The sequence below is a fragment of the Python bivittatus genome, unplaced genomic scaffold, assembly GCF_059951505.1.
Source record: "Python bivittatus isolate LINGU-HERP-01145 unplaced genomic scaffold, Pbiv_v1 ctg000960_np1212, whole genome shotgun sequence".
Classification (NCBI taxonomy): domain Eukaryota; kingdom Metazoa; phylum Chordata; class Lepidosauria; order Squamata; family Pythonidae; genus Python; species Python bivittatus.
Window position 1 is genome coordinate 6,828,342 of NW_028277124.1, and position 19,196 is coordinate 6,847,537.

The window sequence follows — 19,196 nt, forward strand, 5'->3', positions numbered from 1 at the left end:
CTAGCAAACAAAGTGCAATTTTAGATCCATTTCAACAAGCCCCGCACAACTCTAAATTTACAATTAATGATATCTGGTTAACCATTAAGAAAATCCCTGCAATTTAGTACAATTAATCACGGCTTGGCTTGCGGGGTTCACATCAAGGTCACAATAAGGAGAATTTGCCAGCGCCCGCAGGAGCAACGTAACGTGCAAGGCGCTCCCTGGACTGGCTGCAAGAGGCTGCGCCTTCTGGACAACCCCACGCCCGCTAAGATGGCCGCCCATCCAGCCCTCTGGACTTTGTAGTTCTGAAATGTTCCAGTTCAGGTGACGCGAACGCGCGGGGCTAGAGCTTCCAACCCTGGGGGAGGGTTCCAACCACTTATTTATAAATAAGTTAAATAAATTGAACATACTCCGGCAACATAGGAGGCAAATCGCCTCCTGCAAAGGCAACGAGCAGGCTCGCTCTGACCGCTACCTCATGCCCCGCCCAGCCACGGCGGCAGGCCCCGCCTACTTCCCCTCACGAGGTTTAGCTCCGCCTCTCTCCCTGCTTTCCTCCCCCCGCCCCCCCGGCAACCTCGCTCTCCCTTGGTGGCTGCGCGTCCGGCTCAGACCCCGAGACTGGCTGGGGAAGCAGAGCTCGTAGCCCGGGTCGGTACGGGGGAAGCCGAACGAGGACAAAGGCGGGAGGGTGGCCGCGGCGGCTGCGCTCCCCGCGGGCGCCCTCGAGATGTTCTCGCGGAGGGGTCATGTGGATGTCAAGAAGTCTGCGCAGAAGGCGCTGGACCCGCGAAAGGACCCGCTGACTCGCCTCAAGCACCTTCGGGTTTTGATGGGTGAGTGGCGCGAGCGCGGAACGGCGGGAGCGCCGGGAGACCCGAGCCCGGGAGGTGGGGGGAGGGGGGGGAGGGGGGGGAGGGGAGGGGATGCCCCGGGCCCTGGACGGTAGGGCGGGAGTAGGAGTCGGGGCGTCTCAGGTTAGGAGCGTGTATCTCCCGCCTCCTGCAGCAGCCGGCAGTTACCCTGGTCTAGCTGACTGAGTTGTATAGTAGTGGTTACAGGAAGCGCTTTCAACGTTGGACCCTTTAGCAGCAGCAACCGAACGGTTGTCGCGTGAAATTTGCTGCTGGCTCCCGGTGCAGAATGTCATGCTGAAGCTTTGCGTTAGATCCCCCTTTGCTGCGCCGCTTATGTTCCGTCTCCTCCTCCTCCTCTCCCTGATTTTGGATTGCTCTCCAGCTTCGTCTAAAAAAAAATATTCCCAGCTCCAGAAGTTGTTCTGTTGCAGCTTGAAAAGAAGCTGTATTTAAAAATGTCAAAATCAATCTTAATTCGTAAGGTTAGACATAACAAACTAGGCTGGAGAATTGACGATACATTTTTATTTCTGCAGTTCAAGCCGTGCAAATTACAGAGTGACTGACAGCAATGTGAAATTTAAAATCCATAGTACAGGATCCTCCAGAGTCTCAAAGGTTAAACAAGGATATTCATTTCTCCTCTCCCTCCTCTGATGACCTGGATGCTCACCAGTGTCATAATGATGCAGGGAATCATCGGAGAATATATAATATTTGTATCTGGAAGTATCAGTACAGCAGGTGGTCTGGTTTCCAATATATAAAACTTGAATATAGTGGTTTTCTGCATTAGTGCAAGTTCTGCTCTGAGGATTTTCTCTCATTCATTGTACACATATGTTATGGAAAGTGACCCCAAGCAACAAAAAGCACCATTTTTCAGCTAATCTTATCTGCTTCTAATAATAAAACAGTGATCTTCCAGGAAGTTACACAAGATACTATTAAAGGGGAAGCAACTGGAAATCTTTTACCAACAACTGGTAAAAATTTAATGTTTTGTGCAGTGAGATACATTCAGTCATGGGAGCTCTTCATCTGCTTGCTGAAGTGACACATTTAATAGCAGCTACTAAGAATTACTGAAGTTTATTTACTTTTGTACATTTTAATTATGTTTTCTTTCTTCATGTTTATTTACAGTAGTTAGATAAATTTATAGTCATTCCACTCCATTAACAGCTTTGGTGGGTTACAAGATACAGAAAAAGATACTAATTAAATACTATTAAAGCATTTGAAGTTATAATAGTAGTGTTAAAAGACCTGGAAGAATAAATATATTTTGTTCCCCCTTCTGAGTTGCAGTAAAGCAAGAACTTGCTTCAACTCTAGTGGCAATTGATTTTAAACATGGGCCTACATATAGAAGGCCAAATTATTTGTTGATATCAAATATATCTATTGTGAAGCTTGTAAAAAGTATGGGCCTAGCATGGGACAGGGGGCAATTAGGAGGCACCATATCAAATGCCTGGGAGCGTGCTGAAAGGATCAGGTTTGAGAGAATATCCCTTAGACTCTCTGAAATCCAACATGATCTACCCACCTCTGGGGTAAACCAACCTAATCTAGTCTTCATTCCTGCAGAGGGAAGCATGGAAAAGTCTAAACTTCCCAGATACTGCTAGATAAAAGGCAGCATTTCTGGTATGCCTGTATATGAACGTCCATGATGAAAACCAGATCAAATAAATTACCTGTTTCATGGATAGACACTGCAACAATCTTGGTGAAGTCCATGAAGGCTCTTAAGATTCTGAATTTCACTTGTCAGGGGAGTCTTGGAATTAAATGGTTGATGTCTCTCAAGACCAAAAGTCTTGCAGTCTCCACCATCACCTTCATGACTACACATATCAACTCAGTCTGCCAGGTGGCAAGTTGACCAATGGAACCCCTGTCTTCACTCACTATTCAGTACATACCCTTGAAAGTTATAAAGCTCTGGAGATTGCCAGGAAAGGAAGATAAAGGGAGTTGGTTGGAATCAGGGGGCATCAAAATTGAATACATGAATAAATAAATAAATCTTATATACACTGGGTTTTTAAATCAAAGATTTAAAAGCAGTGTTAACTCTATAAACCTCAAATCTGTCCATTTCTGGATTAATAATCTCTTCAGAGGGAGTAGGCTAATGAAAAAGATGTAAGCTCATAAAAGCAACATTATTTTGAAGCAGAGATGTGTACATTTTTGTGAGCTAGGAGCCACTCTGTCCTTTTAGTAAAATGCTGGGATCTGTTCATTAAAATGTAGGTGGTATTATTTTGCTATAATGGGAAGTAGATGTTATGTGTTAATGGATTTTATTCCCTGGGAGAGCCAGCCAGCATCATGTAGTGGTTAAAGTGTTGGACTATGAGTGAGTGACTCAGGTTCTAGTTCTCTCTTAGGAATGGAAGCCAGCTTGGTGATCTTGGCCAGTCACTTCTCCTCATCCCTAGTCGGTATCATGCTCTGGGTGATAAAACTCCTTGCCACATCATACATAGATAGCTTCACCATAAGAACTAGGTGAGCAGAGTGCAAAAACAAGCAGCCACTGTAGCCATGTGAGACAAATGCTAAGAACAACAACAACAACAGTGCATTTTGGTCTCTACTAAAAGTGGCTGGGCTTGTAGCTGAACTGTAATTAACTTATTATCTGCTGACTAAGTTGTGGTATGTCAAAGGGGCATGCAAAACATTTCAACCCGTTTTGAGTTGCAAGCAGGTACTTTGACCTTGAAATGGGCTGTTTGAAGCTCAGAACACTCCCAGGACGGTCTTAATCATTTAATTCAAACTCTAAAGAACTGAGTTGTTTCAGCTTAAAACATTTAGAAATCAAATATTTTTCCTTACTCCTAGCATGTAACCCAGTGATTAATATATATCATATTTCTTTCTAATCCTGATTGTTGGAAAACAAGCTTGCCTAAAAATAAGATGGTGGTTGCTACTGTTAGTGTCATTATTTTAAACTTGTACTAAAAGCAGCACCTGTGCCACATTGTATGTTGGTGGGAAAGAAGCTGTGGGTAGATTTTACTATCTTAATAAAGGCGATTACCATTACAATATTACATTTCAGTTATTGGTGTGGCTTTAGCTACATTTGAGGAAACTCACAGTTCAGAGAGTAATAATAAAAATAAAACATTTATTACAGTCATAGACCAATACAACTAAAAATGCACATAACATGTCTACTTAAATATCTTAAATATAATGTTGTCAAGTAAAATCTATATCATAAGTATAATTTGGCCACCTAAATGTTATTTATACATGAAGTCAAACGGCCTATCCTATAATGTTATTTATTACACTACATGATTATTACTCCTTAAATTATAATATCCTACCATTATTAATCGTTAGCTAAAATAAGGTGATGATAAAATGATCATATCTAAAATTGAAATGTGTTGGTGATATTTCTGTCTGTTTTTTCATGATCACCTACTTAGTCCACCCGTACCAAATCAATTCCACTCAGCAAGGCCCCCTGACTCTCAAAGTAGTATTTTCAGGAGAGTAATGAACCAATCTGCAAATACTTATGAACAAAATGAAAGTCAGTAGTTGCGCAACCAATTATATAATAGCAGAGGACATGGTTGACAGATGAAGTACTGCAAAAGTTTGAATAGTAAAAGAATTGGAAATAATAGTTGCCCCCAAAAGGATTTCGATTGTCATTCCTTCTGTATTATCATAAAAATCCTATTTGTCTGATCATAACATATTCAGATTTGTGGAAAAGAAATGCTAATTTATAAGAATTTAACTGTATCCTAAATTATCCTAATCTGATGGTAAGACCACATGGTTATGATCAGAATTTTTTTCCTCTCCTTTAAATACCTAGATTTTTTGTTTTTTTTTTAAAGAAAATTTCAAAAATCATCTCTGCTTGTAAAACTGATAATCTTTCTGAAGAGCTTCTCAGTTTCTTTTCCATTTACCTCAAATTCTGAGATTATATAACTAAAATTATGGTGTTCAGGCTGTAAATTCATAATTCAAAACAAAACATAAAATTTTACAACTTAAATCTTAAATAAGCACAGGGCAGGGCGGGGCAATCTAGAAAATGGCAGGCTCGCCCCATTCTTGTGCTGCCTTGGAAGCCGTTAGAATTTTTCTAAAGGATTTTCAAAGCAGGGCGGGTACGGCACACGCAATTTGGAGAACATCGTGAGCGGCCTCAGGAAGACAAAATGGCATGGCCAGCAGCTGCCTTGCATAAGGCAGGCCAGGCGTGCCTTGTCAGCAGTGGGAGGAAAACAGTGAAGGTCGGCTGGACACGGCAGGGCCTGTAGAGTGTGGGGCAGTGAGGTATCTGGGGCTTTGCACTGTGGTGCTGGGGAGCTGGCCGCGGTGCAGGGCTTGAGGTGGCACTCCTCAACAGCAGTGCTGGCTGCTCTGGGACTGAAGTAGAGGCCTGGGGGCGGTGGCGGCCAACTAAGACTGCTGAAGGCCCCAGGCCTCTAATTCAGCCCCAACACTGCTGCTACTGCCACTATGCTGGGCACCCAAAAGGGCAGAGATGGGGGGAAGACAGCTGGGAGGGGAGTTGAAGTGCCCCTGAAGTGTGGGCAGGCTGCCAAGCACCCGAATTTTGATCTTGTGACTGTGGGGGCATTGCAACAGCCATAACTTTGGATGTGTAAGTCCCTTTGTTCAGCGCCATTGTAACTGAACAGTCGCTGAATGAATGGTCATAAGTTGAGGGCTACCTGTATGTAATCTGAGGATCACATCATAAAATTGTTGTTGCATGACTGCTTTTATAGGTGTGTGTATTAAAATGTAATATTTGACATCTGAGAAGATCACCCAAAATTTTGTATGCTTTCAGGCAGGAACACCCAAACTTTATGAGACTAGTTGATCCTCTTTAATCCATTCGTTTTTAGTTACTGTAGAATAAGAGGAAGTGCTATCTACTTCCTTTTTTGTTAACAGTCATGAATTATTCAGGCAAGTGGAATCATGTAAGAATGCAGAATCTTATTAGCAAGGTCAAGATCAACTTCCTTTCCTTTCAGTATTACTTTGCCTGGATACATGCATATCCTTAGGGTTTCTCCATAACATAGAATAATTAATAAAATGTGCATTTTTCTTTTACAGAATGCAATTCCTATAGTTTGCTGCAATTTCTGATTCACCCTGCTTGCTCTTTAACAATTAGAAGACCTGAGTTGTTGTTACTCACAACTCTTGATTGCGTCCTCCAGCAGTGAATGGAGCAGAGGATTTCATTTGAAATAAAAACAAAACTATGTGCTTTATAAGAAAATAAAGTTTTACATGATAGAAGGGGAAGATATTCATGACTAGATACTTATTTATTCATATTACAATTTTTAAACCACCCAATAGCCGAAGCTAATTTCCCTCTTTTAACAGCAGTCCTTGGCTATTCAGAGGACCTCTGTGTTAATTTCCTTCTCACAGACAAGATATTTTATGTAACATAGAACATTGCAAAGTTTTATTATCTAGCTTTAACACTAAGACAGGGGTCCACAGTGAAAAATAAGCCTGAATATTGAATATACTTCTATATTCTGCTTGTTGTTGTTGTTGTTGTTTGTATCTGTTTGCGGCCAAAGGAAACACGGAATTGGAATTGGAATTGGAATGATGGCCAGTGGAAGTAGAAGGTTAGTTCAGACAAGGAGTGGAATGAAGGAGGTGAGACTGGAATGAGTTTCCTACAAGTAGAAGAACAGATCAGGCACTGAAATGCTGTCTTTGGCTACAGTGAGTGCCTCAGACTCTTTTTCCAGTATCTTGTGGCAGTTTCTGTTTTAAAATAAGCAGTTAGTTCAGCTTATTTTAAAACAGAAAGAGAGGCATTGTTTTTCTTTTCCTTCTGTTAAGGTCCTGGCTAATTTGATCTCTTCCAAACTGAGACTGGGATAGTGGTCATTTTGGCATGTTTCCTGGACTGTGTTTCATCCAAGTTGCTTGGGGTAGGACCTTTAATAGTGAGTGAGCTTACTTGTTCCCCGCTCCTCTGCTGGTGGAAGTGGGTGGAAGAAGATGAAAGCTGCAACTATAATGCAAATAACTAGAAGTATCTTCTGACAATGTTGCAGTTCCCTAAAAATAGAATCCAGTGAATCCTTGCACTGAAAAAGAGAGGCACGCAACCTTATTAACTACACTGGTAAGAACATTGTTATGTCTAGTTGCACTTCCGGGTCCTTCCAAGACAGCCAGGATGACCCTCTGCAGACTTAGAGAACATTTTCCTTGCTCTATAGCCCAGACCAATATATATTGATTGCTCCTGTATTTTGTTGGTAAACTTGGGAATCTATTCTGTGAAAACTATAGATGTGTCTATTTAGTCAGCAAAAATTGAGCTCAGTCTGAAAACATATTTACCTTTTATTTGGGCTGCATCATTATAAGATATAGCTGTGTGTGTGTGCGTATGTCACATATACCAATTTTGTTGTATGCCACCCAGAGTTGCCTGTGGTGAGATGGGCGGCTATATAAATTGATTTAATAAATAAATAAATAAACTATAGTAGATGGAACTTTGGAGAAGCTGTACATGTTGTAGTGGTACCTCAGGCATGACTCATTTGTAGCATCTCAGAGCATTGGGTAAGCTGCATCCATTGAATATTTAGTTGGATGCCTCGTTCACCGGACCATTATTCAGCTGAAATAACAAGGCAGATTGTGAATGCATGGAACTAACTTCTAAAGCAATACAAAAGTGAATTAAATCCATCATAAAATGGAATCTAAGATGCCTTATTTTTAACTGTAATTCCAATTTTTGTAGCATGAACAGAAATTGCAAGTATCTTAAATTCTTATCTTAAAACTGAACTGTAAAAAAATGGAAAACTATAAATATTTTATGTGACTTTAGCAGTGTAATATCAGAATCTGGAATATCTTAGATCTGAAAACCTCCCTCCTTCCATTGAGCTTTTGGTTCCAGTTAATTAACATACAGTTGCTGCTCTATACATTTATATGTTGTATTTTTAATTATTTTATTAATTGAACTATTTTTGGTTTGTTTTTACTTTATTGTACACCACCCAGAATTGTAAGAATTGAGTGGGTAACAAATACAGTACTGTAGATTATTAATTATATAAGTAACATAGGCAATTCCAAAATTCCAGGTAATCTGAATATTGTCATCTACTGCTAGGGTTTGTGTCATATAGTTGTGTTTCTAGTATTTTCTTCCTGTTAAATTATTTTATTTATAGCATTTTAATAATATTTTATATAATCTTACATTTTTTCACATAACTTTTTGTTTTAATCTTTCTTGTATAGATGCTGTGGATGGAAGTGAACTCAAACAGTTCTTTGAGATCAACTATTCTCAAATTTATTTTATCTTCTATGAAAATTTTGTAACAGTGGAAACCAGCTTGAAACAAAAAGGTAAGAATATTATCTTTTAAGATGCTTAATACTGTCCTATTTTCTGTATCATATAAATCTTTGTATATCTCAAATAAGTTCAGTAATTGATAAGCAGAGTTTTAGAAATTGGGAAAGTCTAACCTAAATGATTGCAGTTTAGTTTAGTTTATTATTATTGATTAGCCATTAGGCCATATTAGGACTAATGTACTAATACTAATCTAAAACTGCTAAGATTCTCTTACAGACACTGGTTAGCCCTTGCTCAATATTGCATTGGTATTGATTTTCTAATCAGTTATGGAAGAAGATTATGGTCTTTCCCCCAAACCCCAAGATGAACAATTAGAACATTCAGGATATCTTCACTGAACAGCTTAAATGCTTTAAATATCTGGGGCTAGTATTCCATACTTCAGCCAATAAGAGGGCCAAGGTTAAAAATATAGTGTAGATAGCACACAGGATTGCTGCAGATATCTAAAGCTTATTCTGTGTGAAAAGAGGGAGTTTTGTGTCTGCTTCCATGAAATTATTTTAAGCTTATTTCTTAACATCTGTCCTAGTTAAGCCCATATCCCAATTAGGGTCCCCTGGAAACTGTCCAGTCCAAATTCTTAGGATAGTGCTTCAGATCCTTAAGTGTCTCATATGCCATCTTATGGTTAGAGACTGGCCAAAGTGGAGACTCATGCCTGTCTGATAATCTTTGATCTTTGGTTAAAGCTTACTGTTGTGCAATGTACCCGGTTCCTTTAATAATTTGTGACAAATTGCATTTGGTCTGGAAGTAGATCCTACTGGTTAAAATGTGGAGCTATACTTTTTTGTCCATGAGTTACAATCAAGCTGGAGTAGTACTTGGACTGCAAATCTGAGTAGCAACATGAGTTGAATATAGTCCCTATGATGGTAGGAATCTTAGTCTGAACGGGAGGCTACAGTTAGCCTGTTATCTCACCACCTTGGAATTGCAAGAGTGAGTGGCTCTGAGTTTTGGGGTTCTCTGGTTCAGGGTCTATGCCATCTTTGGTACTGGATGACGTTGCACTGCCCCACACAGACTCAGTGCACCGTCTGGGGTCCTTCCTGATCAAAGTGCAGGTGGCAGTGGTAGCTAGGAGGGCCTTTGCACAACTTTGGGTTGTGCCCCAGTTATTCCTGTTCCTGGATCAGGAGGCTCTGCTCGCAATCATTCATGCTCTGGTCACCTTTTGGATGGACTGTTGTAATATGCTCTACGTGGGGCTGCCCTTGAAGGGTATCCGGAAGCTTCAGCTTGTGCAGAATGTGGTGGCACAGGCAGTTACGTGTGCCCCTAGAATGGCACATATTACACCTTGTTCCGCAAGCTGCATCAGTTGCCAGTTTGCTTCCGGGTCTGATTCAAGGTGCTGGTTTTGACCTTCAAAGTCCTTCCTGGCATGGCGCCGGGTTATTTGAGTAACCACCTCTCCCTGATTACATCCACCCATCCCGTCAGGTCTGGCAGAAGAGGTATGTTGTGGATCCTGTCTACAAAAGGGTTACATCTAGTGGGACCCAGAAGGCAGGCCTTTTCTGCCCTGGTACTCACCCTGTGGAACGTCATTCCCCCTGAAGTGAGACTGGCCCCATCCTTGCTGTCCTTCTGGAAGTCCCTCAAAACATGGTTCTGTCAACAGGCTTGAGAATCAAATAGTGTATTAGTGAGGTGGCTTCGTTGTCTATAATATCCAACCCTCTGCAGGTCTGTTAACTGTAACACCGACTGATGTTTTTAATTGTAGAATTCCTTTTAATGTTATTTATTTTACAGGTTATTTTTATTGTACGCTACCCCAAGTCATGTTTTGTGAGAAGGGCAGCTATATAAATATGACTGATTGATTTAATCAATTAATTAATTAACCAGAATTGTTTTCAGAATGCTGCTGAGTCTGCTAGTTTACAGTCTAAAAGGATTCCAGTCTAAAAGGATCGTCTATCTATGGCTTTTGTTTGTAGGATGTAGCTCAGAGTAGGAATTAGGGCAAGCGGTGAAGAAAAATCAGTAGAAATGTGTTTATTGTGATTGCTTTGTATACATAGTAATATTAATTCTTTCAAACCTTGATTATAGTTTCATATGTAGGCTTATTTATGATTGCAGTTACCTTGAAAGCTAACACCATATTTACCTCAAAGGAAGACATCTCTGAATATAAGTGTTCACCTCCTAAAGAGTCAAGAGAAATTTAGGAACAAAAATATTTATCTGCCTCCATTACTTTAATCTCAGTGAAAGTGACAGCCATCCCATTTTACAGCTAAACTGCAGAAAAATATTCTTTATTTCAAGTAAATGCAGTACTTCTGTGAAATTATATTATTAGTAATATTTTCTTTATGCATAATGAGAAGGAATGTTCTTTTTTTCTACCCTTCAGGAAATAAATCTCAAAGGGAAGAGTTGGATTCCATTCTTTTTCTTTTTGAAGTAAGTTACCCATTTTCAATATTTACTGAACATTATAGTTGCATGGTTCTTTATGATAACAAACACATTATATTTTCTTTAGAAAAAGTAAAATGGTATCATTCTAAATAGTGGTGGATGGGTCCCTCCCTTTTAATTGTTTAAGTAAATGATAAAAATAATGGCATTATAATCAGGCCAGTCTCTGGTTAGGCAGTTTGTGGAATGCATGCAACAAGTCACAGTTAAAAGAAGGAGGGAGAGGGAGAGTCAAGAGAGAAGAAATTAGAAGCAGACTCTGAACTACTTCAGGGACATAAATTTCCATTTTGCAGATTCTGGCCAGGGTATTTATGAAGCTGTATACCACCTCTGTGAGCACATCTAGATATCTATTAAAGTAGATACCTAGATAGTCAGAATATGAGACGATGACATGAATAATGACATGATCAAATGTCATGGAGTTAAGTGGAAATTCTTGCCTCTAATTAATCAGGACAACACTGATTTGTTAATTAATTAGAAGTTATACTTGTGTCTGAATCTGACCAAGAAAATTGATCTGACAAAGTAGTCAGATATCTGCCTTTGTGAAATGTTGCCAACACCCAAATACTTAGCCAAATGTGAAAACTAAATATTTCCTCATTTTTTAAAAAGGGATATTATAACATTTTCTTAGGAATCAGGCTAACAGTGAGACTTTAAGCAGTAGATCAGAACATCTCATGAATTCTAGGAAAATGCCAGCAATCTTACCGATGATTGCTTTACAGGTATCCTAACAGACCAAGAGCCCTTTTAAAATCAAAGCTTCAGATTTTGATCAAGTCCAGGGTTCCACTGATATACAGAATGCTGTTTAAATAGAAGTGATTTGTAATATATCCCATTAGTTTTGTTTAGCTGTGCAGGCTTTTAGTTCAGTATCTTGGTTTTTACTTTATCCTTGGATCTCTTGATATCTTTGTATGAAAGCAATCACCTGTTTCCAAATAAAGATACTCTCACTAGATTGACATGTGTATCTTTCATTCTCTAATGTCACTGGATAGTAAGCAGAGACAGTACTTTTTCTTCTGTGAAGTCCGATTTTGAATACTTAAAGCACTATGCCTACATAATTGATAAATGGGTGCAAATAATGGAATTAAGGACACATATATATCACAAAAAACTAAATTCCTGTGAATCATCTCTCTGTTGGCACTTTTGGAACTAATCTGGAATAATTTTAGCATATGAAAGAATAGATTTTCCTATACACAACATACACACATACACCCACCTACCCACCCACATTTATTTATATTTATTATGGTCACCAAGTTGGAAAGACTTAAAGTGGCCTACATAACAATTAATAAAAATGATCAGAATGCAAACAGTATAAAAAATAAGCAGTGCTAAGGAGAAAGATATTAAAAACAGTTTCAGCCATTTCACCATCAGTCATCACTTGGCAGGATCACAAAACACCTTGGTCCATGGCCTGTTCAAAAAGCCAGGTTTTCATTGCCTTTCTAAAATAAAATAGAGATGACACCAAAGAGATCTCTTGGAGAATGATATTCCAGCAATGACAGAGAAGGCACACATCCAGGAACCCATAAGATGGCATTATTTAACCTGGAGCTTGCTCACCCTATCAGATCATACACGATGAACAGAGACAATTGGAAAAAGTCAATCTTATTGATAATCAGGCCCTAAGCCATGCAGGGCTTTATAGTTTACAAACAGCATATTGAATTACACCTAAAAAGCCAGTGGTAATCAGTGTAGCTTGTGCCACAGAGATGTCCCATAAATGTTCACAGTCTCATATTTTGGATCAACTGTAGCTTCCAAGTGGTCTTCATGGGTAGCCTCATACAGAGTATGTTACAGTAATCCAGGTGAGGGGTGTCTAAGGCATGAGTGATCATGAGCAGGGTTTGCCATTCTAGGAAAGAGCACAATTGGTACACAGCTACACTTTTTCTTAGCAAGAGTTGTGAGTCCAGGAATATCCCAAAATTGTACATTAGAGCAGGGTCCCCCAAGGTGGTCAGTATTAACTCCCAAGGGTCAATGGGACTATTCATTATTATTGTTGTTATTATTTATAGTACTATTAATTAAAGTAGTATTTTTAAAATTATTTTTACATAATGAATGTTTGAGGGTTGATGAACAATCTGAAATTTCATGAAGGGGTTGATGAAGAGTTTGGGTACCCTTGGCCTAGAGAATGCAACCCCATTGAGGTCTAAAGATGGAAAATCCCTGGACACAGCTGATCCAGGAACCCAAAGCTGCTCAGGTTTACTAGAGTTGAGTCTGAGCCTATTCCTCCCCATCCAGATCCTAACAACTTCCAGGAACAGCGGTTCCACAGCATCACTTGGTTGGCCAGAGATCGAGATACACAGTTAGGTACCCACAGCATACTAGTGATAGCTGACTCTGCAGATTGGGTGATCTTCCCTAGCAACCTCATCTAGATGTTAAATTGGAGAGGGAAAAGCATTGATCTCTGAGGAACCCCACAGAGTACGGGTCTAACCACTGCAAATTTTATATATATATATATGTGTGTGTGTGTGTGTGTGTGTATATGTATATGTGTGTATATATACATATATATATATATATATACACATACATACACATACGTGTGTGTGTGTGTGTGTGTGTGTGTGTATCATTCATTCATTCATTGGTATGTGGCTGGATAGTGGTTAGAGCACTGCCCTTTGACATGGGAGACAGGTTCAAATCCTGGCTGGTACCTACTTCACCAGTAAGGGTCTTTGGGCAAAGACCTTCTAACACTTCACCTGCCCACTTTGGATATGAAAGTGACATAAACTAAAAGAGTCATGCCGGCTTGGACGTTGCCCAGATTAACAAGCTCCACGCCAGATGTTGGGGAACCAGAACCATCTGATGATAAGTGGGCTACTGGAATAAACCATACATGGATGAGACAAGAGAACCTGGAATTGATGGAATACTACTACAACAGTAAACCTAATGAGAGGGGATATATGAAATGTATGAGAGAACTATGGATGGACAGAAGACCTACATCCACAGCAACTGAGAAACAGTTAGTTACCCAACACTTCAACATAGTGAAGAGGAAGCTGCTCTCACAACTTGAGATAGGCCAACTACACATTACATCCCAGACTCAAGAAGACCCAGAAGATCATCACTGGAACATCACTCCATTACCCCTCTGTAATGGAACCCCTCTATTACAGAGCACAGTAGCTGATATGAGACATAAGATCATGGATAAACTAGCTATAGTCAACCCTCGAGACTGATTACCAAGGCTCAGTGGAGAAATACCATAAGATAGTATGTTGGAAGATGCCAGTAGAGCCCTCATGACAATTCCTACTACCTCCATAACTCAAACCAATGAACTGGTATACATGACAGCCGCTGTAATCCTGGAGATGCTTGGCTACATGATAAGAAGAACAGCAGTACCTACCCTCCCTGGAAAATGAGGTTGGAGGTTAAGATTAAGGATAGGGGTGTGTGTGTGTGTGTGTTACTGTATTTGGTGCTTTGCAGAGTATAAGAGAACAGTTCCCCATCCCAAATAGACCATATACATATTTGTACACTTGTCTATCTGTTCCAGTGTTTGTTGCAAAGTGAAATGATACCAAATGGCTACAGGGCTTTTGTCAATGCCTAAATATTTTAATTACTAATGTGATACAGTTAAAACTTCATCTTTTATAAATAGTTTTAAAAAGAGGAAATTAGAAGATGTAACGCAGTTTTACCTAAGAATTATTTTAAAAACCGATTGTCTCTTCAGCAACAGATTTCTAAGCAATATATGCCACTGGAAAAGGTTGCAACATTAACAAAGGAACTGTACATCCCAAACATTATTATTATTCAATCATTTTGGATTCGTGCCCATTGCAGATATACAGTTTTAAGGAACAGAAGCAGAATTATGTGTCTGCAACACTAATTCATTTATTGTTAGATTTATTTCTCACTTTTTCATTCAGGAGCTTGTAGTGACATATTTAGCGCTCTCTCCTATTTTTCCAATCTTGTGAGCTAGCTTGGGCTGAGAGAAACTGGCCTAAACTTATCAGGATATAAGGAATAATATCCACACCAGTAGAATTTCTTAGGGATAAAATTTGACTGTACATGTATTGGTTAAGGCTTATATAGTACAGAACAGCATAAAGAACATTTCTCAGCATTGGTCAGTCTCACTGCTGTTTGATTGTTAGTTCTGCCTGCTAGCTGCTGAACAGCCAGCCTCATCATGACCCAGGCTATGGTGTAGGTGCTTCTCGTTACTTGGTGTGCCCCTGGAATGCCAGCCTCCAGCTTCCTAAGTATCTTAAAATTGCCCTACATACCCCGTGTTTTCTGTGTTCAAAGTCAGAGGCATGAAGTGGTGCCCTACTTTATCAGGGTAAAAGACAATACTAAATTTAGTAGAAATCAAACTTCTGTATAGTTCTTGATTTAGCTTGCCATTTCTTTTATCAGCCCTGCTCTCACATCTATGCCTGAGAATCCAAGTATGAGTAAATCTCAGGTTTGGGGAATCTAGAACTATATGGTAGATAATTAGATTTCATATGTTTTGAAATATGAAGAAGACTGGAGAGAAAGATGCATAACAATTGTTATTTGTGTGGATTTACTGTGCAAATTAAGTATATGCTGCAAGAGGATCTTATGTCTGATATAAGAAGGGCACAAATTGTGTAGAAAGCGAATGATGCAGAGTTACTGTTCATAAGTTCTATAACTGTAAATAGATTGGGGCAGTGATTGGGTTTATATGCTTAACTAGTTGTAATGAAGCTACTTGGCTCTGCTTAGCATATTATGTGATTCTAGGTTTGTGAATTATAATTTAGAGATCTAAACTATGAACCCAGTTTTGGCTTATTTAATGAACCATGAATTATGAAACCATGATGTAATATAATGTGTGAATCTCGTCAGTGACTCGATGACCAGTTGTCAGTGATGCTTGATTTTGAAGTTTAAGCTACCTTTACAATTGAGGATTCTGTAGTCTTGGGAATAAGCCCCATTGAATTCTGTGGATTTAGTTCTGAGTACATTGGATTACACTGTAAAATATGCAAATTAGAGTAAGTCACTAGACTGAGAAGCTGCTTTATATCAATTTAAAACAATGAATTTTCTTAACTTCTCCAGAGAATACTGCAATTATTACCTGAAAGAATTTTCTATCGATGGCATTTTCATAGCATAGGTAAGTATACTTCAGGTTTGGATTTAGGTTATTTATTTTAGTTCCAGATTGGATGCAGTTTCCCATTTTACCTTATAGTGCAGTTAAAGTAAAAGGATACTATACCCTTAATGGGAAACAACAAATTGGATTGACATGTGATATTTTACTCTTGGTGCTAGAATTATTACATACCAGATTGCTTTTTCATAAGTTAAAATGTCCAATGGAAAATTTATTTTATTTATTTAGTAGACTTGTCCCTGCCCATCTCCCCATAATGGGGGACTCTGGGCGGTTTACATCAAATTAAAACCATAAATACATAATTAAGTTATAAAACACTTTTTTTTTTTTTTTGTCTGCGCTCAGTCATTGCTGACCCTGCAGTGACTGCTTGGACAAGTCCTTGCAGTTTTCAAGGCAATTGTTTTTTGGAAGTGGTTTGCCAGAGCCTTCTTCCTAGAGCAGAGCCCAGCTGGCAAGCACAGGAGGTGGGGTTTCCGTTGCTTCACGCCCTTTTCGGGCGCGCACGGTTTTTCGCGCTTACCGGCAACTGCTCCCAACTCCTTTTTGCAAGGCGCCGCCAGCATTTTTCCTCCCACCGGAGTGAGAGTCCCCATTTATCTACTCATGTGAGTTTTCGACCTGTTGGGTTGACAGGAACTGGGGAGGAAACAGGAGCTCACCCTGTTTAACGCGAAGGCTGGACTCGAACCGCTGAAGCGTCGACCATTTCTGGCCGGCAACTTTCAGCGTCACTTACACAGATAGAAAAAAGATAAAAAATCCAAGAGGTGGATGGAGGCCACACCAGGCCACTAAGGGGCTAGCCAACCCCATTTCTGACAACCTCTCTCCCCGCCCCAGGCCAGATGGCAGAGCCAAGTCTTCAAATCCCTCCGAAAGGCCGGGAGTGAGGGGGCCAGTCTCACCTCTGGGGGCAAGATGTTCCAAAGGGTCCCCCAAAATATTGGGGTAACCTTTCTCATCTCTTGTCTTTATATCTTTTATTTAATTTGGTATTTGAACAATTGGCTTGCTGTATTAGAGAAACCAATGGTATTTCAGGTATAATTGCATCTGGAATTGTTAAACTCTTATTATATGATGACGACATGCATCTTGTATACCAAATTTATTGCTGTTAATTGACAGTTTGGAAATGTATCAGGTTACCCAATTAACTGGAATTAATACTATTAGGTCCCAGTAGGTTCTAATATCTGTATGGAAAACCCAAAGGTATCTTTTTAAAATCACAAATGAAAATCAGTGTGAGTAATGAATTTATGAGAACAAATAGTTAAATGAAAATTGCTTCAAGATCGGTGTGTTTACTTAGAGGTAGTCCTCTAACTAACTAATCTATTTAATTCAATTCTACAGTGTATTCAGAAAATATTCAGACCCCCTTCACTTTTTTCAATTTTGTTATGTTGCAGCCTGATACTACAATCGTTCAAATTCATTTTTTTCCTCATTAATCTACACTCAGTACCCCATAATGACAAAGTGAAAACAGTATTTTAGAAATGTCTGTAAATTTTTTAAAAAGACAAAACTGAAATATCACATTGGCATAAGTATTCAGACCCTTTACTCAGTACTTTGTTGAAGCACCTTTGGCAGCAATTATAGCCTCGAGTCTTTTTTGGCATGATGCGACAAGCTTTGCACACCTGGATTGGGGGATTTTCTGCCATTCTTCTTTGCAAATCCTCTCAAGCTCAATCAGGTTGGATGGGGACCGTCGGTGGAGAGCCATTTTCAGGTCTCTCCAGAGATGTTCAATAGGGTTCAAGTCAGGGCTCTTTCTGGGCCAATCTAGGACATTCACAGAGTTGTTCCTAAGCCATTCCTGTGTTGTCTTGGCTGTGTGTTTAGGATCGTTGTCATGTTGGAAGGTGAACCTTCGGCCCAGTCTAAGGTCCTGAGGGTTGTGGAACAGGTTTTCATTGAGGATATCTCTGTCCTTTGCTCCATTCAGCTTTCCCTCAACCCTGACCAGTCTCCCAGTCCCTGCTGCTGAAAAACACCCCCACAACATGATGCTGCCACCACGCTTCACTGTTGGGATGGTATTGATGAGTGGTGCCTGGTTTCCTCCAGACATAACATCTAGAATTGAGGCCAAACAGTTCAGTCTTGGTTTCATCAGACCAGAGAATCTTGTTCCTCACAGTCTGAGAGTCCTTCAGGTGCTTTTTTGCAAACTCGAAGCAGGCTTTCATGTATTTTGCACTGAGGAGAGGCTTCATGGCTTTTGCTCTGATATAGTATGTATGCATTGTCAGCTGTGAGGCCTTCTATAGAGAGGTGTGTCCCTTTCCAAATCATGTCCAATCAATTTAATTTACCACAGGTGGACTCCAATCAAGGTGTAGAAACAGCTCAGCAACTATCAAGAGGCACCTGAGCTAAATTTCAAGTGATGTTTCAAAGGGTCTGAATACTTACACCAGTGTGATATTTCAGTTTTTCCTTTTTAATAAATTTACAGACATTTCTAAAATTCTGTTTTCACTTTGTCATTATGGGGCACTGAGTGTAAATTAATGAGAAAAAAAATGAATTTGAACGATTGTAGTATCAGGCTGCAACATGACAAAATTGAAAAAAGTGAAGGGGGTCTGAATACTTTCCAAATGCACTATATATAGCTGCCCATCTCACATAAGCAACAGTTTAAAAAGTCAATGTAATAATACAACATGAACATGAAAGAGAAGAAAATGCAACTAGAATTTTTAAAAGATGGTAGCCGTCAACAATAAAATACTTCACAGGCTCAATTAACCTTACACTTGGGAGAACAACCAAAAGGCAGCAGCATTGGGGCCAACCTAACCTTGGGGGAATAGTGTTCCAAATGGCTGGTGCAGTGACAGAAAAGGTTCCACTAGGTGACACTCTTTAATAGATGGGACCTGAAACTTGCCCCTCCTTCCAGACCTGATGGGGTGAGTAGAGACAATCAGAGAAAGTCCCCCCAATATTGTTGCCCCATACCATATAGCGCTTTTTAAGTGATAATCAGCACTTTGATGAATTATTTTAAATAGAACTTATTTTAAGCAGACTGATAAAATATTAAGAACTTTTTATGGCAAGGACAACCCTCAATTTTTTTTAAAAAACCTCTAAACTATTGTTTATCTTACAAAGGTAGGAAATATAATTTTAGCCATAATGCTATTGTATTTTCTGCATTAAGGGCTGCAAGACATATTTGGAAAGTATT

The 19,196-nt window shown here is 39.5% G+C and overlaps 1 protein-coding gene across 7 annotated transcripts in view; it reads left to right on the forward strand.

Annotated features, from left to right (window-relative positions):
- The first annotated feature begins 533 nt into the window (after positions 1-533).
- RALGAPA2 (Ral GTPase activating protein catalytic subunit alpha 2) overlaps positions 534-19,196 on the forward strand; it is a 234,083-nt gene continuing 215,420 nt past the window's right edge. For 4 of the 7 annotated variants that reach the window (XM_088131538.1, XM_088131540.1, XM_088131541.1 and 1 more), the window contains exons 1-4: positions 535-827; positions 8,172-8,282; positions 10,673-10,722; positions 15,916-15,973. In XM_088131538.1, the coding sequence (XP_087987664.1) occupies positions 722-827; positions 8,172-8,282; positions 10,673-10,722; positions 15,916-15,973 (325 nt within the window). In that variant the 5' untranslated portion in view covers positions 535-721. Of the gene's footprint in view, positions 828-8,171; positions 8,283-10,672; positions 10,723-15,915; positions 15,974-19,196 lie in introns of those variants that run through there. The other 3 variants (XR_015794244.1, XR_015794245.1, XM_088131542.1) reach the window with 2 other exon arrangements.